The following is a 24259-nucleotide window of genomic DNA, read 5'->3' on the forward strand; positions in this document are numbered from 1 at the left end:
CCACCCCCCATGGTCTGGCATTTCACTCTCTCCCCTTTTCTTCCCTCATCTTCCTTCTCAATTTATTTTCTGCATCTGTCTAGAATATTAAATTCTTTCTTACTATCCAGTTCTCAATTTCCCTCTAACTACAGCTTGCCACCTCTTTCCCTCACCCCCTCCAGTATTTCACTAACTCTGTCCTCTTCCTCCCATCCAGAATATGCCCTTTTTTATCGCCTCCTTCCATCTAGCATAAGATTACCAGATTTTTGTCCAGAGAAACCCGGACACGTGACCCTGCCCTGATCTACCTCTAGCCTTGCCTCCTCTTTGTTTTCTGACTTCTGGGACGTATCTGGAGGATCTCTGAGCATGCGCGGATGTGTGTGACATCATCTGAGAATGCTCAGAGGCCATCCAGATGAGGAAGGAGGTTGGGGCTTTCCAAAACCTAGCCAAATTACTGGGTTTTGGAAAGTCCGTTTGGGCACCCAGATCATCCTCTAAAAAGAGGACATGTCCAGGTTTTCCCCGGACGTCTGGTAACCCTAATCCAACATCTCCTCTCTGTCCTCTCCACTTCCATCCTGCAGCTGCCCCCTCTCTCCACTTCCATTGTTTGCTCGCCTCTTTCTCTCCTCTCCCCTCTCCATTTCTTTCCTGCATCTGTTCCTCTTTCTCCCTCTCCTCCCCACTTCCAGCCAGCGTCTGCTCTCCTCTCTCTTTCCCATCCCCACTTCAGTCCAGCATCTGCCCCCCTCCCCACTAACATCCAATGTCTGCTCCATTCTCTCTCTTCATCCACCCCACTTTGATCAGTAGCATCCCCCCTCTCTTTCTCCCTCTGACTCAATTCCCTCTCCCTCTACCATCCTTCCCTCTTCCGTTTCTCTCTCCCTCTGCCTGTACCCCAATTCCATCAGCATCTTCCCCTCTCTCTCCCTCCATCCCACTCCCCTCCAAGTATCCTGCTCCCTTCTCTCTCCCTCCACCTCAGTACTGAATGCTTCTCGAGCCAGCAACAACAGCTGTAAACTTAAGCATAGCCTCCATGGGACCTTTCTGCACTTCCCTGTGGCTGCCAGCTCTGCTCCAGAACAAGGAACTAATATTGGAAGGGGTGGCCCAGCAGACACGAAGCGGCGCTAGAAGGTCCTGCGATGGCTTAATTTAAAGTTACTGCTGCTGGTTCGGGCACATGCAGCTAGGGCACCCCCTCCCCCTCTTGGTATGCCACTGTATTAGATGCCTGTGTGGAACACTGTCAAAGGCTTTGCTAAAATCTAAATACACATCTAGCCAGCTCCCTCTATCCAATTCTCTGGTCACCCAGTCAAGGAAATTGATCACATTTGTCTGGCAAGACCTGCCTCTTATCAACACAGGAAATAGGGTTTTTAAAAAAAGATTTGGCTAGTTTCCTAAAAGTCCATAAGCCATTATTAATATGGGCTCGGGAAATCCACTGGTTATTCTTAGGGTACGCAGCGTAAAAACCTGGGATCTTGCCAAGTTCTTGCGACCTGCGTTGGCCACATGTTATCGGGCCGGGCCTGAGAGATTACCCGTATGGCAACTCTCACATTTTCATGACAGCCCTGGGACTCCTCCTCTCCTTTGACGTCACCCCTCCGCTGCGTTTTCTGATTGGCTGTGCACCACGTCTGACCTCTCGGAGGGAAATACTTGTCCCAGAGACCCCTTTGCACCGAACTGACTTTTGCTGCCGTGCCAGGTGGACTCTGCACTTTTATAGCTGTGTCTTGCGAAGTGCTGATGTCAAACTGACATTCCGGGTTAACGGAGTTGTGGAAGCGGGGTTTGAGTTCCTTGGTGAGGCCTCATAGTGCGTCCATGGCTGCGGCCCTCAGCATCTCGCCTTCCCCCCGGTGCCTGTTTGACGCCCCGGTGCGGGTGCAGGTGTCGGGCCTGGCCCCGCTGCAGGAGGTCACCTTGCGGGCCTCCCTCACGGACGAGGGCGGGGAGCTCTTCCAGTCCAGCGCTCGGTACCGGGCGGAGAGCAACGGCGAGCTGGACCTGAGCCGCTCCCCGGCCCTGGGCGGCAGCTATAGCGGGGTGGAGCCCATGGGCTGGCTCTGGGCCCTGACCCCCAGCAAACCCTTCAAGCGGCTGGTGAAGAGGGACGTGCTGAGCCCCTTCTGTTTGCAGCTGGAGGTGTTCGAGGGCCACGGGGCCCCCGGCAAGCTGCTGTGCAAAGGAACCAATGAACGGAGCTTTCTGCGGGAGGGGGCCAGCAGGATCCCGGTCAGAGAGGGCCGGGTCCGGGCCACTCTCTTCCTGCCTCCCGGTGAGCTATAGGTTTAGATCAGGGATCTCAAAGTCCCTCCTCGAGGGCCGCAATCCAGTCGGGTTTTCAGGATTTCCCCAGTGAATATGCATTGAAAGCAGTGCATGCACATAGATCTTATGCATATTCATTGGGGAAATCCTGAAAACCCGACTGGAATAGGCTCTCAAGGACCGGAGTTCCCTACCCTTGCTTTAGTTTATTGTTTGATGATCAGGGTATCCAAGGCACTAGGCCAGTGTAGCTCAAACTGTGTGCTTCCTGAGATTTCAGGTGTGCTGCTGCACACAGGAGAGGAGGAGAGGCACTGGCTGATTGATTACAGCAGTGATTCCCATTTTTGAATATTTCCATAATCATTATAAATTCCATATAAAAACATATGAGAGAGAAAACTTTGAGTCACTGCAGCGTTGACAGCTCTGAAGCTTGCAAAGGCCTATCCAAACCACATGATTTGTTATTTATAAAGCAAGATTATGGAGGAGATTTTTTGTGTAGTGTATCTAATATCTAATATAATCTACTCTGACTTCTCTGTGAGGCTTTTTTTTTGTATTGTGACCCAGTGGTTGATCTTGCTGTGGCATATACACTGCTTTATTCCCTCCTTTTGCCTATAGCCAAGTGCTTCTGGTACCTATAAGGCCAGGAGAGAAGGTTGCCTGTACTGGTGATCCTTTATGGAACATAAGCCTTTGGTTGTATTCCTCTTCAGCCTATTGAAGTTGTATCGGTAGCATGGAATATTGATACACCTTGGGTTTTGGCCAGGGACTAGTGACCTGGATTGGCCACTGTGAGAATGAGCTACTGGGCTTGATGGACCATTGGTCTGACCCAGTAAGGCTATTCTTATAAGAAACAACGAGCTCTCACTGGAAAAACTCAGGATGGACTCTGATGTGAAACAGAAATTAGTTTTATTTTACTCTCTTGCAAGAAAGGGTGTCATACACACAGAGTATGTATTTGGCTGCATACACACAGAGTAGACACACAAACCTGCTTTGTATAGTTAGTTTTTACATTCTGGTCCCTCCTGTCTTTGTGCCCATCGGTCAGGGTAGAGGTAGCTCATATCCTCGGACAATCCATCAACTGTTACTTACTGTACTTCCATTTTCCCTGCCTCTATTTACTTCTCCCACTACTCTTGCTCTTCTCCTCCTCTAGGCAACCCTATCCCTTATTTACTTTCACCCATATATGGTTTATCTACATGCTCAGTCCTTCCTCTTACATGCTCATGTCCTTCAGTTTGCTACCGTCTATTCTAACAATCTTTATTCTGTAGTTGCTAAGACATGTTCTCATGCGGATGGAAAAAAAACATCTTATCTTCCTCCTTTCCAAGCAGTTTGTCAGTTCTTTCTCCTCTTTCCTCCCCCCTCTTTCTACTGTTCTTCATACATCTGCAACATGCAGCAATTAACACCAGAATTTACAAAAAGTGTCAGCAAAAGTAATTATTATTAAAAATGTATTATAAAATGTTCCCTTCTCACACTTCTTACAAAGTTAGCAGCATATCATTCTGTCACTTACTGCTGATCTACCTCAGGCAACAAATCTAGGTCTCTTAGCACTGTTTCCAAGGGCCTCTGTGAAATCTTTTTAGTCAAAATGTTCCTGTACTGTGCAATGAATTTTCCTTATTCATTCATCAAAAGTTATTAACGTTTTATTATGTAGAAATGAAGGTCAACAAATAAAAGTATAAAGGGCATACTTTTACTGGCTAAATGCATAATTGGCTTTAGAGAGCTAAGCATCTTTCATCCGATCAGTCATTGACTGTATTACCATGTTTTCCCGAAAATAAGACAGTCTTATATTCATTTGGGCCCAAAAAAGGCACTAGGTCTTATTTTCGGATAGGGCTTATTTTTTCATGTTCACGATCATCCCTCCCTCTCCTTCACTCCAATTCTTCCTCTTTCCTCCCCTCTCACCCATCCCCTTGTGCCTTCCTTCTGCATCATCTTTCTATCCTTCCCATCCCCCTGTGTAGCAGAACCCTTACCCAGCTTCCATCTTTCCCTCCCTCCCATCCCTCATGCAGCAGAACTCGAGCACCTACCGCCGCACAGCCAAACCGCCGATCCTACCGACTGCGACCATAAATACCTTGCTGCAGAGGAGCGTCGGGCTAGCAGCACTCACAGACTGCTTTGCGGCCTTCTCACTGGGGCCGTCTCTACTAATAAACACTAGCGCCTCCAGGTGGTCAAAGGAGTGAAGGAGAGTATCATGGAAGAATAAATAACCTATGTACCTGTAATAATGAAACTATTTTTATGTATTCATGTGATCCCTTTGTGTTTAAGATGCCAAAGGGGCTGGTTTTTGTCCAGAGTTTAGAACATACTATGTCTGCCTTTAAGACTTATATTGATATATTAATAAACAATTATTAAACTGAGCACAAGCTAATGTTTATTTCCATAGATATGTATGCTACAGAAACTGGAAATGCTTTTTCTGTAGAAATGCACTGGACCATATTTTGGGGGATTCATTCCTCTGGATCCCTTGGTCTGATCGGGTTCATTTTTTAACTTGTCTTCTTACTGGTTGTTCACTGATACCAAGTTGTATTTCATGCCACTAAAATTGTAGAGACTTCTTTTGCCCCCAGACTCCTTTTGTGCATTTCTTTCCAACTTCTCTTAGGTTGAAAAGAATAATAACATTATATGTATGGTTTAATGAATAGCAGCTGGAGATTCCAGTCACAATGGGTAAAAATTCCTACAATGAGTTGTGCAGGGCACTGGCTGTTCAGAAGCTCAGCTAGCCCCTGTTGAGCAGGACTAGCCGAAGGAATGGCATGAAACATTTGTGGGGGAATTGGAAAGATTTAATCCTATGTGTTATGCAAACAATTATGCTTCTTCTGCCTAGGACCTGGTCCTTTTCCAGCAGTGATTGACTTGTATGGCACTGCAGGGGGTCTTATCGAATATAGAGCAAGTCTTCTGGCTAATAAAGGATTTGTGACGCTGGCCCTGGCTTATTTTGGCTTTGAAGATCTCCCTGCAGGCCTGGAAGAGTTCCAGCTGGATTATTTCCAAGAAGCTGTAGAATTTTTGCAGACACAGCAGCTGGTAGGAGTCCAGTTTTTTCTGTTAGTATATGAGTCTACTGGACAGCTAGTGAACTTTTCATAAAGATGTTGTATAGACCTAAATAAATTAGGTTTCAGCAAGTTGACTTGAACACTGTTTTGAGTATGGTCCTTGTCCCATGTATCATAGGAGGATATTTCTCTGTGTGACTTTAGCATCAAAGGTCTGATTCAGGAGAAAATTCAGTGAACAGGAGAAGATATGTTCTGCATTCAGATCCAATGGTTTTCAACATATGGGTCAGTAAAGAATTTCAAAGATATCTTAAGACTGGTGCTCCTTTAGGAAAAACTAAGAAGGCTGTAGAGTACTGCATTGAATTATTTCAAACAAGTTACTCTTTTCAGTTTAAGTTTATGAACCTGGAAATGGCCACACATCTGGAAATATTTTTGTTCATGTAGCAAGTAAGATATTTGAACTGATCTAGGTGGTAGTTGGCTCTTTCCCATGGAGATTTATTGCTCTGCCTAGGGTTGTGATTTTCCAGCACAAAAGCAGCTGTGGAATTACAGCTTCTCAGATACTTGCAAAAAAAAAAAAAAAAAAAAAAAGAGCTACACAACAGACATTTATAGAAGTTTCTGGAGAACAAATGGTGAAAGCCAATGAACTTAGAGTGTACTGTGATAGACATTGATCAAGTTTGAGAGTAACCAAGGCTTAATTATGAAAATCAAAGGAAGGTGGGGAGTGGAACTGAGTATTTGGGGGAAATTAGTGCCAGACCTAGGCTGGACCTTTTCTAAAACCTTTGTTACTGCAGTGATCCTCTCTACCCAGAATCACATTGGTTTTAGTCCACAAGTATTTGTTCATTAATTTCCACTTCCCTGGAATTGGAAGCTCATCTTCTCAACTGTTCTCCCCCTCTTCAGTCAGAATCAGCTGATTCCTCTGGAAAGAGACTTATTCATACTGCCTGTTCTCAGTCTCCTGGATGAGAGAGGAGTTGAATGAGGAGTTGAAATCTAACATGTGGCCTACTCTTTGTATTAGGGATGACGCAATGGACCTGCATCATGCCTAACTTCTTCCTCTGAACCCCTCACTCACTTTTTGTCCCTTCCCAGTCCTCTCTCTCCTCACTTGTCCCTTCCCCCTGCCCCAAAGTTGTCACCAGCAGCAGAACTTATGAGGCCAGGAGGACCAGCATGTTAATAAGCAGTGGGATCAAAACGCCATTCTTCCTAGTTAAAGAAAAAGTAGAGAAGTAGATGTCATTTACCCCAGGTTTCTTGTTCTTTCTTCCATGTATTATCAGTAGTTGTTCTGGGGAATCCTGTAAAAATCATGGCTGCATGAGTGCTTCCTTCTCAGAGTAAGGCTAAGCATAGTCAATGTTAAGATGAAGAGAGAAGAAGTGGATGATAGGGAGAGAAAATACTTTTAAAACCAATAGCAGGAAATTTATTTTCACTCAGAGAATAGTTAAGCTCTGGAATGCATTGCCAGAGGTTGTGGTAAGAGCGGATAGCGTAGCTGGTTTTAAGAAAGGTTTGGACAAGTTCCTGGAGGAAAGGTCCATAGTCTGTTATCGACAAAGACAGTGGGGAAGCCACTTCTTACCCTGGATTGATAGCATGGAATATTGCTATTCCTTGGGTTTTGGCCAGGTACTGGTGACCTGGATTGGCCACCATGAGAACAGGCTACTGGGCTTGATGGACCATTGGTCTAACCCAGTAAGACTATTCTTATGTTCTTAACAGACGTAGGAGAGAACGAATGAAGTGTCCTCGGCCTTTTCTAGAGCTTATCTTCAGGATTCTGCAGGAAGGACTGGCCTAGTGGTTAAAGCTACAGCCTCAGCACACTGAGGTTGTGGGTTCAAACCCCGTGCTGCTCCTTGTGACCCTGGGCAGGTCACTCAATCCTCCATTGCCCCAGGTACATTAGATAGATTGTGAGCCCACCGGTGCAGATAGGGAAAATGTTTGAGTACCTGATTGTAAAACTGCTTAGATAACCTTGATAGGCGGTATATACATACCTAAATAAATTTTAAAAATTTAAAATTTTAGAGCACCTAGGTGCAGATCATTGCAATGGACCATGTTAATTGAAAATTTGGTACACTGCTTTGAGCCACAGTTGATGCAACACAATGCCAGCCAATACAGCCAAACATTTGTTGCTGTGAGCATGATGACTCATAGGTAACACAGTTTAACATGCTGAGCAATAGGAACAGTTCTGCACGTGAGTTTATAGTGTTGCTGGTGTGCAACATACTGTAATGATCACTGTGTCAGAGAAAGGAGTGACAGCACAGGTCATTGAATTAATGATCTGTAATCTGTTCTAGCTGCAAACACCAGTGCAGTGGTCACTATAATGCAGTGTTGCCCAATTTGAAAGGCACACAGTACAATGGAGAGGACTGAATGGAACCTGTAGAATTCCCTTGGGAGATGGAGGGAAACTGGAGGATTATTTACTGTAGCTCTTTAGCTATCTGAGGGATTTTTGTTTGAGATGCTTAATTCTGTTTTCTCCCTTTCAGGTCAGACTTTCTGGGATTGGTGTTCTGGGCATTTCCAAAGGAGCAGATTTAGCCCTCTCTCTAGCCTCATTTCTGTCTGGCATCAAGGCGGCTGTCAGTATCTCAGGCTGTGGTGTTAACTCCTTTGCTGCTCTGCGCTGCAATGATTTCACTATCCCTGGTCTTAGCTTCAGTGTTGACAGGATGAAGTTCCTGGAATCTGGAGCTGCTGATATGTCTGAAATCTTGGATGATCCCCTGGACCCAGCTCATAAGAACTCTTGGATCCCAGTGGAGAAATCATCTGCTGCTTTTCTTTTCCTTTCAGGATCAGATGATAAAAACTGGAAAAGTGTTCCTTACTGTCAGGAAGTTGTTACACGCCTCCAGGCCCATGGACGAGATGTGGAGTTTTACTGTTATCCTGGGGCAGGGCATCTCCTGGAGCCTCCTTACTTTCCTCTGTGCCAGGCTTCCTTTCACAAGCTGTTGGGCATGCCTTTGCTGTGGGGTGGGAAGTGGAAGGAACAGGCCCAGGCCCAGGATGATGCTTGGCATAGGATCCAAACCTTCCTCCACAAACACCTGAGCAGCTCAAATCCTCATCGCAGCCACTTGTAGCTGCCAGACACTTAACACTTCCTTAATGAGGTCTCAGCATAATGAGGAATTGTTTTTTAAAGAACATAAGGGTGCTCAGAGAAAGAGAATTTGATGACAGATAAAGGCCTTGAGACCCCTCTAGTCTATCTGATTTATTTGTTTAAGAGTAAAGTAAAGAAAATGAGATTCTGATCAATGAATCAGCTATCCTTTTTCCTAACTCTGTAACAACTCTTGTTACAGTTTTCTCTTCAGTTAAGATAGCCATATTTCAGTTTTGAGCTATATCAAATCATAGGTAAACATGCATAGGAGTTTGTCCGATAAGCTGTGGAAGAACTCCATAAGGTTCTAGAGAAAGAGCACAGATCTGAACTGAGAGTGAGGGCTAGATACAAAGTCAGAATAGGACATAAACACCTTTGACTCTATATAATAAGGATGTTCAGATATAAACATCATTTAAACCACACTTAAAAAAAAGTGTAGGTTGGGCAGATATAAACACTCAAAGCAAAACATGAAACCCAATAGCATTAAATTTAAAGATTAATCAAATGAAGCCACTAGCCTTAGTTGATTCTGTATTGAATTACACCAAGATTTGGAAAGTTTGCGTGCACAATGAGACGGTCCTTTTACACTTTTGGTGATAAATGAAAAGAATCCCTTTCTCTTTCCCTATTTGTTTTAATTTACTGAATTCATAATCCCTCTTCTTTCTGTAAAATCCTTAAAAAAAAAACCCCAAACACCTCAAAATGGTCTCCTTCCCAAACTCTGAAACTTGGATTAGAGGTCATCAGTGGAACTGGAGACGTGCAGTTCATGAGAGTACAACTTGACTATTTTCCATACATGTTCCTCTGGTGAAGGACTTGCAAGCTTTCATGCACTGTGCTCAGCTGTCTTAGGCAGAGAGCTACAACACAGCCACTCTTCCTCCCTGGACACTCATTCTTTTCACTGTGCCTTAGAACTTGCTTCCTTTAGTGCATGTCCAGGCAATAACTTTAATTTTTCATAAAATCCAATTCTTATTACTTTAAAAACTGCAACCACATAGAAGAACCACACTCCCTAGGCTAATATTATGGGAGAAGCCAAGGAAAGAGGGTACAGGTTTTGAAAAGGTCCCAGACTTCACAACACTATTGTCTTAAAGAACAGAAGCTCACCAGACCGCTGGGATCCTGCCATAAACTTGTAAAAACGCATGCCTGTCTTATGAAGTGTAATTCTTTTTAGGTAACTATCACAAGTTGTCCTAATTCAAGCCATCCTTTCAAAAGTAATAGCCTTCTATTTCTTTTTTTTCTTTTTTTTTTTTTAAATAAACTTTACTGATTTTCAAAACTAGAACAATGCTTACAAAATATATGTATACAATTATCATCAGTGGTCTCAAACTCAAACCCTTTGCAGGGCCACATTTTGGATTTGTAGGTACTTGGAGGGCCTCAGAAAAAAATAGTTAATGTCTTATTAAAGAAATGACAATTTTGCATGAGGTAAAACTCTTTATAGTTTATAAATCTTTCCTTTTGGCTAAGTTTTAATAATAATATTGTAATTTATAGCTAAAGAGACATATGATCAAGAAACTGTTTTAGTTTACTTTTATGATTATGATAAACATACCGAGGGCCTCAAAATAGTACCTAGCGGGCCACATGTGACCCCATACTGTGAGTTTGAGACCCTGTATTATTCCTATCTAGAAACCTATATAAACTTCTAGTCCTGGGTGGGTAAAGGAGGCTTACTCTCCCTGACGCAGAGCAGTTTGTGTTGTCAGAGTAACCTTCGTGTCTTGTCTTCCATATGTGTTGTGATATGCCTTGCTTTATAATGTCCTGTCATATATGTATTCCTTAAGATTCTTGTCATCGTTACCAAAATATGAGATGTGATGGCTGTATTCTCTTTTTATTTCTTTTCTTATGAGAGTATCCTAACAGAATAAAGAGAATTGATGATTATGATATCACTATGGTATGAGTGGTTTATCTTTGGCTTTTGTGTGTTTAGGGGAGGGCTGGCCCCTCTTTTCTGGGGCACACCTAAACCAATAACAATTCCTTTTCCAGGATTATTTGATCATTTTCTAATCTAATCTACAATTTGTTGCTCTGTGCCTAAATAGGTTCAAGGTGATGTACAATTTGGGTGTTAGGCAAACAGAAAAAGGAGAGGGGACACTAAGCAGAAGGAAGAGAGGGAGGGGGAAGAGTCTTCTAAGGGGCAGCATTGAGGAGATATCATATGCCTGTGGTTTCATTTGAACTAATTCTTCATTCTAAGCCTATTCTTGAAGCATAACATTTTTGTATAGGGCTCCCCTTGTATGTGCATTGATGCCATCTCTAGTGAATAGAGTTATGTATTTATGAAGGATTGTTAGCTACCCATGAAAAGTCCTCTCACCTAAAACTAGAATTCACATTTTTCTAGTCTAAGTTTAAATTTATAATTGTTTTGTCATGTTATATTTACAGAATACTGTCCATTGCCTGATCATTCTGTAATCTGTCTAATTGTAAGAGTGTTCCAATGCTGTAAATCCCAGAGAGCTTAATTCATGAAATTTATAACAAATTGGCCATGTTAATCTTATTCTGAGGAACATTTATTAGTTGTGTGGCAATGCCAGTTATGGAGAGCATTGTGCATACACTTATGAGATGGTTCCCACTCCTTGATATTTGTGATCTACTTGAGACACACATTGAAAACAGGTAGTTTTGAGTTAAAACAGTGAGGCCATAATTGGGGAGAACTAAATGGTGTGTAATAGCTGAGATTAAGAAAAGGGGCAGGCAGTTAAAAGTTTAAATAAGAAAACCCAGCAGTGAGGCAGGAAGGTGTTGGATTCTAAGCCCTTCCCTAGAAATCTGAGCAGTAACATAGCATAATAGCAGATTTCTAGACCGCATAGCCGTAAGTTCAATGCGGTTAACAAAAGATTATGCTATGAGAAAATACAGGAATAATATGATATACAGAAATCTAATTGATCAGAAATTTAGAAAAAAGAAAAAAATTTCAACAGTTTTCTGAAATGTTCATAATACGTGGATCTAATTAATAATGGACGGACATCTTTGTCATAGTAAGCTGCTTGGTAGGAAAAACAATGCCCATGATGTTTCTTACTTTTACAGCCCTTGGCTGAAGGGAACGTAAATAGGGCATGAAATTTTCTACTATTCTTATGCGCCACAATAACAAATCTGTCAGTAAGATATAATGGGGCAACACCAAAAGCAACTTTATAGTATAAGCATCCTAACTTAAAGATCACCCGGGCTTCAACTGGAAGCCAATGCAGCTCACAGTAATAGGGGGTTATGTGGCTATACTTCCTCAGACCATAAATCATTCTTACTGCTGTATTCTGAACCAGGGTCAATCTAGCCAAATTTTTCTTAGTACTTGTCAAATATAAAATATTACAATAGTCCAGTATACTCAGAAGTAGTGTCTGAACTAAAATTGTAAAAGCAGCAGTATCATATTCTCGACACAAGCAATATATTTTCAGTATTTTAGCATGCCTTAAATTCAATGCATGCAAACCAATTTAAACATGCATTAACTTACTCATATATACTGGTAATCTATGCATTGGAGCTTAAAGTGCGCAAATTAAGAAAAAAGTTGTTATTAACTGTTTGAAATAAATAAGAAAATACCTTAAATTAGGAAAATCTGAAAAGCAGACCTAAAACCTTGTCTACTCGCTTCCCTACTTGACTCAGCATTTTTGGCTAGATTAATACTATTCTTCACAATTTTTTTTTTTTTTTAATCCACTAGGAACAATGGTAGAGAAAAGTACTAATAGATCAGCAAATTAAAACAAAAGCATTCCTAGCTGAAATGGTACCCAACCCAATAATGCTTTGACTGGGCATTTGGCCGACACGTTTCACTGAACAGACATTTGAGTGATATTCGGTGAAATGTCTGTCACCCAAATGTCTGACCATGGGATCAGGAACAGTTTCTTATTTTTTTACAATATGCGTGTCAACTTTTATTCATATAATTATGTGTATGTGTCCAAAAGATTTATGTGGGCAGACTGTTAGATCCTTTCATTTCTGTGCTATTGAGCATCTTAGTTTCCTTAAAGATAAATAAATAAAAACAGTATGTTGAAAGCCCTTGGTTTCACACTCTTTTCACATATAACATTTCTATGATCTTTCCTAATCCTGATTACTGAGATCCTTTTCATGGGTATCTTGGTATATCCCAGTGCAGGGACTCCTCTCAGGAATATTTCTGGCAGATTCCTTCATACTATCACTCTGGGCATTCCCTCTCTCCCAGGCCTTAGTGCACACTGCCCATGCAGACGGCTTTATTGTATCCTCCCTATTTTGGCTGCTGAGGTGTTGCTGCAGGCCTCCAAAAACAACTGCCCTCTCCCCATAGCAGTTTGGATTTTACAGGGGACTTAAACCAACTAATGAGCAAATACTGTAGATGGCACCCTCTTCTGTGTTCTGGATCACAAGTGCAACCTTCCAATGGCAATTCCAACTTGGGCTTTATCAGCTTCCACGGTGACAGCCAACACCTGTCACCATTGACCCTCAAGTGCTGGACATGCAATTGATACCACTCTTTTGGAAAATGTGTAATTTTATGTTGGTCCTGCTGCACACAAGGGAAATACACATTCTCTTTAGCCCAATGCCCTGCAGTTGTCCCTTTTTACTCCTGGAAAGTGAGCCTTGTCTTATTCCATCTCAAGCATGTGTATATCGAACAATACTCCTCACACAACAAATGTAGCTGCTAGTAGTCTCAGTACTAAACAAGTGTATTGGGAGGCTTTAGCTGTTGGACTGAGCTGGAGTATCAAATGCAGTAAGCTCAGTTACAGTCATTTCTACGTAGTTTCCAGTGGGCAGCTTCTGATCCACATATAAAAACTTGCATAGGTTGATGTCGCACTTTCTAATTTATTGTTCAGTGATCATCTGCATTTGATTCTTCAATGGGTGGGGACATTACCCTATATGACATTAACTTTTTTGCATGGCTGGACATTTTACATTCTCATCCCCCCCAAAATCATCCATGTCTAAAACGCATAGAAAAAGACCTTTGGGACGTAGGATGGGTCAACAAAGTGATGGACTGACCACCCAGACATCTTACATCTTACAGGGTACTACTGTGAACTTCACCGATTCTGTTCAATATGTTTATGAGTGACATTGCTGAAGGGTTAGAAGGTAAGGTTAGCCTTTTTGTGAATGATACCAAGATTTGTAGCAGAGTGGACACCCCGGAGGGAGTGGAAAACATGAAAAAGGATCTGCAAAAGTTAGAAGAATGGTCTAGCATCTGGCAACTAAAATTCAATGTGAAGAAGTGCAGAGTGATGCATTTGGGGGGTAGAAATCCGAGGGAACTGTGTGCTGGGAAGTGAGAGGCTGATAAGCACAGATGGAGAGAGGGACCTTAGGGTGATTGTTTCTGAGGATCTAAAGGCATCTAAGCAGTGTGATAAGGCAGTGGCTGCACCCAGAAGGATGCTAGGCTGTATAGAAAGAGGAGTAACCAGCAGAAGAGAGCGGTTGATGTCCCTGTATAGGTCGTTGGTGAGGCCGCACTTGGAGTATTGTGTTCAGTTTTGGAGGCCATATCTGGTGAAGGATATAAAAAGACTTGAAGCAGTCCAGAGGAAGGCGATGAAAATGGTAAGAGGTTTGAACCAAAAGAAGTATGAGAAGAGACTGGAAGACCTAAATATGTATACTCTGGAGGAGAGGAGGGACAGGGGAGATATGATACAGACATTTAAATACTTGAAAGGCATTAATATAGAACCAAATCTTTTCCAGAGAAGAAAAAATGGTAAAACTAGAGGGCATAATTGAGGTTACAGGGAGGAAGACTTAGGAGCAATGTTAGGAAATTCTTCTTCACGGAGAGGGTGGTAAATGCCTGGAATGTCCTCCTGAGGGAAGTGGTGGAGAGGAAAATGGTGATGGAATTCAAAAAAGCGTGGGATAAAAATAGAGGATCTCTAATTAGAAAATGAAGGATGTAGATTAAAGAACTAAGGCCAGTATTGGACAGACCTGTACAGTCTGTGTCCCATATATGGCGATTCGGTGTAGGGTGGACTGGGGTGGGCAACAATGTGAACTCCACTAATATGGAACATGAGGATGTTACTGGCCAGACTTTACAGTAGATATCCTGCAACCAACAGGATGGTTGGATAGTCAGGAGTGAACTTGGATGGCAACTTCAGCATTTGGAACCTAGGACAATACCAGACTTTTCTTTGATATTTCTGGGCCGTAGACTTTAGAGACAAGTTAATCTATTCATGTATTTTTTTAAATGGGTATAATATGTGGACAGACTGGATAGAACGCTCAGGTCCTACTCAATTTTTGTCTAAGACACAACAACCTTCTAATGTGATACTAATAGGGAGTAAACTAAATTCCTTTTAAAAGTATTTCTTAGATATAAACACATAAGAGGAATAAAATAAATTAATTTTTATAAAAGCAACAAAAGAGGTAATTTGAGACCTATGATAGCTCTTTTAAAGGTTGTACCGACAAGACTTGTTCTAAAGTCAGACAACTATGAGCACTTGAGGTTTCTGTTCCCCAAAGAAGAAAGAAATGAGATAAAGTATTTATATCTAAGAAATACTTTTAAAAGGAATTTAGTTTACTCCCTATTAGTATCACACTATAAACATCTCACCACAACTCCCTTGCAGGTCATGGTGAGCCCCCTCCCAAAAAAAACACAAAAAAACTACTATACCCACCTGTCAACAACCCAATATCATTTATGGCTACAGGTTCCCACCTATATGGCCGTACAATAGGGTTTGGGGGGGGGGGGTTGGTGGACTCACATTTTTCACCATGAATGTAGTGGTTAGAGTGGCTTATGGGCCTGGGTCCTCCTCTCTAGGGTTCAATAGTCCAACCCCAGACTACTTAAGCCACCTCTGTGTAGCTCTACTAGGCTTTCCTATGCCAGGTGCTGATGTTCTGGAGGCAGATATGTGCATTTTTATTCTGATTTTTATGGCTGGGGTGTGTGTGTGTGTGGGGGGGGGGGTCAGTGATCACTGGGAGAGTGTGTGGGGATCTGTACTTTGTCCCTACAATGGTTGTCTGTTCACTTTGGATAACATCTGGGTATTTAGACCTGGTTTGTCGAGAAAACAAATGAGGGGGAGGACTAGCTATTCTAGTACAAAACAACCTCAACCTAAAAGTTCTACACAAACACTCAACCCCTCACTTAGACCTTCTTGCATGCCAACTCTCCGACAATACACTCACAGACACCTTGAACTGTCTATTATGCTACATCACTCCAGGAAAATGGAACACTTCAAAACTTGAACTCGAAGAATTCATATTCCAGAACTCTCTAACCTCCACATACAATTTGCTCCTAGGAGACATCAATCTCCACCTCGAGGACCACACATCCAAACAAGTAGACGATATACTCTCATACCTCGACGCCCTATCCTACCAGATCCTCAATCCTGAACCCACGCACGAAAAAGGCCACCAACTTGATATAGCAGCATTCACGTCTCATAACCTCCACACCCCAAAAATTCATATCACCAATGGTACCTGGCATCCCTCTCTTTGGTCAGACCACCACAAATACACTTTCACCATCAACTGGCCTCAAAATAACACAAAACCCAAGCCACAAAAAACAACCTTCAAATCTAGACAGAAAATTGAGCCTGCCACATTCTGGGATAAAGTTGACCCTATAATCGCCCCCATCGACCCAACTGACTTCGTAAATCACTGGCGCATCCTAAGTGAAACAACCTTGAACGAGCTAGCCCCTGAAAAAACCAAACATAGAACCTGCAGATCCTCAGACAAGTGGTTCGACTCCGAACTCCTCCTACAAAAAAGGCATTGCAGACAACTTGAAAGATCTTGGAGAAAAAAGAAAAATGATCAAACCAAATCCGCTTGGAGAACCCAAATCAAACTATACAATATCAAACTTAAAGAAAAGCGCAAAACATACTACTCTAAACTAATTGGCACAAACACCTCTGACACAAAAACACTCTTCAACTTAGTAAAAAAACTTACGGACACAAACCCATTCCTTGCCACTCAAGGCAATAAACCACCAACAGCTTCTCAACTAGCAGACCACTTCAAACACAAGATCACTACAATCAGAAATACCTTCAACAACTCAACCACCAAACTCTACGAGATAATAACCCCCACAACGGAAGAAGCCATATCTGCAGACAGAACATGGACCACATTCCCAACCCTACAATGGTCTGATTTGAACCGACTATACAAAAAATACAGCCACACCTCATGCGACTTGAACTACTGCCCATCGTATCTGCTTACAAATGCCTCCCTTAAATTCAAAACCAACCTCATGCAATGGATTCAAAGCACTCTCATAGAAGGTCAATTCCCACAAGATCTTGGAGAGATCATAATCACACCCCTACTGAAAGATCAAAAAGGCCCTATAGACGCTCCTACCAACTACAGACCTATCGCTTCGATCCCATTATATGTCAAACTGATTGAAGGACTTGTGGCTCAATACCTCACCAACTACCTATTTGACCATAATATACTTCACTCCTCTCAATCAGGATTTAGATCTCACCACAGCACGGAAACACTACTAGCAACACTACTAGACATAGCCCGACAACACCTCAGTAAAGGACACAGGATCCTAATTATCCAACTAGATCTTTCCGCCGCCTTCGATCTAGTCGATCACACCATATTACTCCAGATACTTGATGCAATCGGGATCTCAGGGGTGGTTTACAATTGGTTCCAAGGATTCCTCAAAACAAGAACGTACAGAGTTAAGACAAACAACACGAAATCTAACCCATGGTCAAATCCATGCGGAGTCCCGCAGGGGTCACCACTATCGCCCATTCTATTCAATCTCTTTATCTCCTCCCTCGGCACCACTTTAGACAACCTAAATGTAACATCATTCAGCTACGCAGATGACATAACTATTCTCCTCCCCTTTGAAATCCAAGACCACACCTCAACAGGACACCTGGAAATAATTCTGGATGAAGTAGAAAAATGGATGACAAACCACAAACTGAAACTAAACTCGGACAAAACCAAATTCCTAATGCTTGAAACGGACAAAAACCCATCCATAACAGACCTAGAAATTAAAGCAACCAAATACCCAATCCAGACCTCACTCAGAATCTTGGGAGTGCAGATAGACAGATGCTGCACTATGCAGACCCAAATCAACAAAACTACCCAAAAAGCATTCTTCACAATGCGCAACTTAAGAAAAATAAGGAAATTCTTTGACAAAGAACACTACAGGATAATTGTACAATCCCTGGTACTAGGTCTCGTGGACTACTGCAATATCCTTTATCTACCATGCCCCACAAACATGATCAAAAAACTTCAAACTGTTCAGAACACAGCCCTTAGACTAATTTACTCACTCGGAAAATTTGACCACATCACCAATGCCTACCTAGACTCACACTGGCTACCGATTCGAGCCAGAATTCAATTCAAACTATACTGTCTACTCTTCAAAGTAATTAACGGTACTGCACCCACCTACCTAAATGACCGCCTAAACCGTAACCTTCCAACCAGAACAAGAAGAAAACTGACATCATTCACATACCCACCACTCAAGGGTACTCACCGCAAAAAGCTTTATGATAGCCTCCTGGCAACACATGCTGCAAACTCGAACCTTCCATCACCAGATTGTTAACCACAACATCAGACCTCAAGACATTCCGTAAAAAAAACAGCCACCTCTTACCCACCTTTTGTTTTTCCCTTTTATGTTTCTTCCTCTCTTCTATCAAAATTGTAACTATTTCCCTATTTAGCCTCACATGTCTTGTATGTTTTACCCTCACATTATTATGAATTTAGGTTTTTGATTAATTTGTAAAGTATGTTTCTTGTCTATACAACAAATTTGTTTTTATGTCATTTTTAACATTGTACTTGTTTCATTTATTAATACATGTTATTTTTATTGTACATCGCCTAGCAAATTATATAGGCGATTCATCAAGACTTAATAAACTTGAAACTTGAAACTTGAAAACACGGCTGTTCAAAAAGCATATACAATCTACCTAACCTCCCTCACCCCATCCCCCAAGAAACCAAAACACTGCCGTCCAAAACATCTTCCGATGTTATTAAGTCTTTACTATCATTCTGTTATTAAGTCTCTATCCTCAAACTGTATTCTCTATTGTCATGTACCATCCTGGAAATGTCCAGTTCTCTTCTTATGTAATCCGCTTTGAACCGCAAGGTACAAGTGGAATAAAAATCACTAATGTAATGTAATGTAATGTAATGTTTTAGATCGCCTAAGTCACAACGTATAAGTTCTGTCTAGGCAGTTTTGTCAAATTTTCGATTATTGCTGCAGGATGATTAAGTATGGTCAACCCATATCCCACTCACCTCCCACCCTAACCAGTACTTGAAAAATGCCCCTTTTCGCTCTGGGCACACAGCGACAGTCAAAAGGCCTAAACTGCCTCTAGATATGTCTAAAACCTGTTTCAATTATCGGCACTTGGATGACCTGTCTTTTAGGTAGTCTTAAGTGCCAATTTAGGCGGGTTTTTAGATGTATTTTCATTTTGATTATGAACCTCTTAGTGTGTGTCAAGTTAGGATAAAAACTTGTACTGGAAAGAAAAAACTTGTATTATAACTATGGCATATTGTAACCTGTTAACTGTATATTATGTATGTTAACCTGTAACCCATTCTGAGCTCTTGAGGAAGGGATAGAAAATGAAATCAATAAAACATAGGAATAGCCATACTGGGTGAGACCAATGGTCCATATAGCTTAGTATCCTGTTTCAACAGTGGCCAATCCAAGTCACAAGCACCCAAACCCAAACAGAAACCCAAATAGCAGCAACATTCCATGCTACTGATCTTAGGGCAAGCAATGGCTTCCCCCTATGTTTATTTTAATATCAGACTATGGGCTTTTCCTCCATGAAAATGTCAAAACCTTATAAGGCTGCTTATATACTGCTGTTACTTACATCCTCTGGCAACTAGTTCCAGAGCTTAACTATTCCTTGAGTGAAAAATATTTCCTGCTATTTATTTTAAAAGTATTTCCATGTAACTGCATTGAGTGTCCCCTAGTCTTTGTAATTTTTTATGGAGTAAAAAATCAATTCACTTGTACCAGTTTTACACCACTCAGGATTTTGTAAACTTCAATCATATCTCCCCTCAGCCGTCTCTTTTCCAAGCTGAAGAGCTCTAACTTCTTTAGCCTTTCCATATATGAGAGGAATTCCGTCATCTTTATCATTTTGGTCATCCTTCTTTGAACCTTTTATAATTCTATTCGTACATCTTTTTGTGACCAGAATTGCACACAGTACTCTTCCGTGATGCCTTTGAGGCCTAACTGTCCTTTTAAGGGCAATTGAGTGAAAATACACCCGAGCTTACAGCAGCCCTCCCTCTTGTTTTTTCCTTAATTGTTTTCTTTTTCTTGCCTTATGTAGTTCTTGCCTTTTACCTTATGTTCTTGTTTGTCTGTGTTTTTAACAGTTTTTAAAAGTTTTATAGTTAGAGTTTGGTGACATAGTGTCACGTCAAACTTTTATTTTATTTAACGTTTATCCTTTGTTTTTACAAATTTGTACACCACCTAGAAGACTGATTGGGCGGTAAAAGAAATTCTAAATAAATTTGAAACTTGAACTCGAAACTTGAAACACCATGGAGCATTATAATATTTGTGGTCTTATTTACCATCTGTTTCCTAATAATTCCTAGCATCCTGTTTGCTTTTTTGTGCCACTGCCGCATTCTGGGCAGAAGATTTCAGCATACTGTATTGTCTACAATGATACCTAAATCTTTTTCCTGGGTGCTGATTCCTAAAGTGATTTGGATTGCTCTGTGCAATGTGCATCACTTTGCATTTTTCCACATTAAATTTCATCTTCCATTTGGATGCCCAGTCTTCCAATCTCATAAGGTCTTCCTACAATTTTTCACAGTCCTCGTGTGTTTTAACAACTTTGAATAATTTTATGGCATCTGCAAATTTAATCACCTCACTTGTTCCAATTTCCAGATCATTTATAAATATGTTAAATAGCACCATTATAGATCCCTGCGGCACTCCGCTATTCATCTTTCTCCATTGAGAGAAGTGCCCTCCCTCTGTTTTCTGTCCAATACCCAATCCTAATCCACAACAGAACATTGCATCCTATCCCGTGGCTTCCTAGTTCCTCAGGAATCTCTCATGAAGAACTTTGTTGAAAGCTTTCTGAAAATCTAGATACACTACATCAGCCATCTCACCTTTAGCCACATGTTTATTCACACTTTCAAAGAAATGCCTTCAGAGCTTCAACTAATTTTAATATAAAGAGAAAATAGTTTCTCCATGACTTACTGAAACTCAGCTCATTGCATGACAAGCTAAGATTAGAATTTAAAAGTTGCCCTACTGAGTCAGATCACAGATGTTGCTCTGTCTTTTTAATATCTTGTAATCCACTTTAAACGTTATGGTAAATGGCAGAATATAAGACTTTTTTGTATTTGTCTTTGTAAAGGTCCATCCAGTTTAGGATCCTGTTTACAACAGTGGCCAATCCAGGTCACAATTAGCTGGCAAGATCCCTAAAAGCATTCAGATTTCATGCTACATACCCTCAGGGATAAGCAGTGGTTTTCCCCAGATTTATCTGGAAATTTTCCTCCAGGAGTTTGTCCAAACCTTTTTTAAACCCAGCTAGGCTAACTGGTTTTACCACATGCTCTGACACCAAGTTCAAGAGCCTTCACTCAATGTATTCTTTGAGTGAAGAAAATATCTATTTTCTCTGGTTTGTTTTAAAGGTACTACTTGGTAACTTCATGGAGAGTCTGCTAGTTTTTATACTTTTTGAAAGAATAAACAATCAATTCACTTTTACCCTTTCCATTCCACTGAAGAGTGTATAGGCATCTGTTATATCTAATCTTACATTTCTGAGCAACTACTGAGTCACTATGTAATAATCCCAAATTACTGTGATGTATGCTAAAGGACATTTCATAATATGACATACCCTTTAGCAGGTCTGCTTAGTCTAGGATGTCAAAAATGCCCAAGCAAACCAAACAATTTTCACTGGCATTTTAATCCAGTGGGCTAGTGTAGTTTTGTCCACTCATAAAACTGAATTAATTGTATGTCTTGCAGGAGCTGGCAATTTGGTGTTCACCACTGTTTAAATAAGGGACGCTAGAAATGAAAAGCTGCTGTATTAAATCCAACCATCTACTGTCCTTAGATCATGCATACCTCACGCTGAAAGGCATGTGTTCCTTGTGTATTTGCTGTGCTGGAATCATCCAGCGAAGCCAGAAAGACTCGTCAAGACTCTGCAATTATCCTGAGGGAAAGACACCTCGCTCTGTACTAAACACTGTAGTCCTCCTGCCCGAGCCCCAGTGAGTCATATCATCAGCTCCATTAACTCTCATGATACTTGGGATTGCTATTTAATATCCCTTGGTGATAAGTGGGAAATGACAAAACCATTACTGTTCTCTCTAATTCCATCTACATTTCTGAATATGCCTGTATCAGTGTAATTGTGTATCCTGTCACCTGCAGGCATGATGTTGATGAACACACCAGAGCAAAGGGTACATTAAAGGAACAAACAACAACAACAAAGAAAAGGAGGACACACTTTGTGTATCTTTGTCCTATCCACCCATCCTAAAAACAATAGCATCCGGTCTTCGGTCAATCTCAAAATGCATTATGGATCTGAGAACAATGGGCCCATTCTTCCTCATTTTATAACCTTAGGTCCAGATTCTATAAAGCGCTGAAGTTTGGCACCTAAGTCGGCGTGCCAGTTGAACTAGGCGCCTAACTCAATTATTCAATTAGGCTTAATTGGCACTGTTAATTGAAAAGTGCCATTAAAAAAAACAATTAAAAAATAATTAGCTGGTAGGTGCCTGCCTCAGTAGGCATTTACTTTGAGGTGCCTACCAGAAAGTATGCATGGTTAGGGACGGATTATGGGTGAATTTGGGGCATCGTTTGACTTAGGCGTCCTCATTTAGGCCAAGAAAAACCTGGCATAAATGGAGTGCTTCTAAGGTTTCAATACCTACAGGCACCTAAGATCAGTTTAGGTGCCGCTAGGCATGATTCTATAAATGGCACCTAACTCATGACTGACTCTTACGCTCTTCAGCACATAGACGTTAGACGCCATTTATAGAATCAGGCCCTGAGGGGCAAATTCTATAAGAAGCGCCCAAAAATTAGGCGCCGTAATAGGCACCATTTAGCACGATTCAAGTAAAATTGGGTGCTGTTTAGTGAATCACGCTGCGCGGCACCTATTTTGGAGGCGCCCAATAAATAACTAGCTCTAGGCACAACGAAAAGGCGGCCACGCAAGCGCTTAAGCACGCTTAAGAGTAGCAATTCTGTAACAAGGCGCCTAACACGAAGCCACGCCCATGCCTAACATGCATAACGCCTATTTTTTTGAAGGCCGCCTATCTTTTTAGAGGCGCCTTGTTACAGAATCGCTCTTTTTTGATAGGTGCCTAAGTTTCCATTATTGATGATTAAAAAGCTTAATTGAGCTTGTTATTCAATTTAGATAGGTGCTTATCTAGTTACAGAATTTGGGCCTAAGTGCCTAAATGTAAATGCTATTTACATGCTAGAATAATGAAATTCTCGCACTTATATGTGAAGCTGTTCCAGTTACATCACAATAGACATACTGGATCAGACTTATAGTCCAGCTAGCCCAATATCCTGTTTCCAGTAATGGCCAAGCAGGATACAAGTACCTGGCAGCAGTGACGTAGTAGAGGGGGGGGTGGTTTACCCCGGGTGCTATCTTGGTTAGGGCGCAGGCACTCATCCTATTCTTCTCCCCCCTGTTCCTCTCCCCCCCTCAGTGTGCGCAACTTCCCTTCTCCCATACCTCTGTAACGTTCCTGGTGTGAGCAGCAACCTGCTGTCGCACCAGCATCAGCTCTTCCTCTGACATCACTTTCTAGACCTGCTCCTAGGAAGTGACATCAGAGGAAGAGCCGATGCTGGCGCGATTGCAGGTTGAGGGTTGTTGCTCACACCAGGAACGTTACAGAGGAAGGGAAGGGAAGTGGCGCAGGCGAGGCATGTGAAGGTGGGGGTGGAGAAGAGAGCAGGCAGGAATCCACAAAACTGGCTCACAACAGTCTAGAAGTGCTGCTAGATGTCTAGAAAGTCAGTTTCGATTATCGATTATCAGCAGATTCAGAACACTGCGGCCAAGCTGATCTTCGCAAAAAGCAAATTTGATCATGTTTCCCCACTTCTGTCCAAGCTTCACTGGCTTCCAGTAATTTCCAGGGTTCATTTTAAATGCGCCTGCCTAGCTTTTAAGATCCTACACAGCATCCTCCCTCCCCTAATTCCACTATCTTGGAATTCCTTGAGTCCTGATATCACCAGATCCACCCAAAAACTTAAACTATCCTTCCCCTCACTAAAAGGTATCCTCTATGCGGGAAAATTAGGGAAATCTCGCTTCTTCAGAATCACTGAGCTTTGGAATAACCTTACTGCCCCACTATGGAATCTGGGCTCCTTCCAACTATTCTGAAAGCATCTGAAAACTAGGCTATT

At 41.7% G+C, this 24259-nt stretch overlaps 1 protein-coding gene across 1 annotated transcript; it reads left to right on the forward strand.

Moving 5' to 3' along the window:
- The first annotated feature begins 1672 nt into the window (after nt 1–1672).
- LOC117363477 (acyl-coenzyme A thioesterase 1-like) lies at nt 1673–10025 on the forward strand. Its single transcript, XM_033951264.1, has 3 exons — nt 1673–2290; nt 5198–5400; nt 7928–10025. Exons 1-3 carry the CDS (start codon nt 1837–1839, stop codon nt 8525–8527), a joined length of 1257 nt encoding a protein of 418 aa, XP_033807155.1. The 5' UTR covers nt 1673–1836; the 3' UTR covers nt 8528–10025.
- The last annotated feature ends 14234 nt before the right edge of the window (nt 10026–24259 follow it).

Source organism: Geotrypetes seraphini, chromosome 7, assembly GCF_902459505.1.
Source record: "Geotrypetes seraphini chromosome 7, aGeoSer1.1, whole genome shotgun sequence".
Taxonomy (NCBI): domain Eukaryota; kingdom Metazoa; phylum Chordata; class Amphibia; order Gymnophiona; family Dermophiidae; genus Geotrypetes; species Geotrypetes seraphini.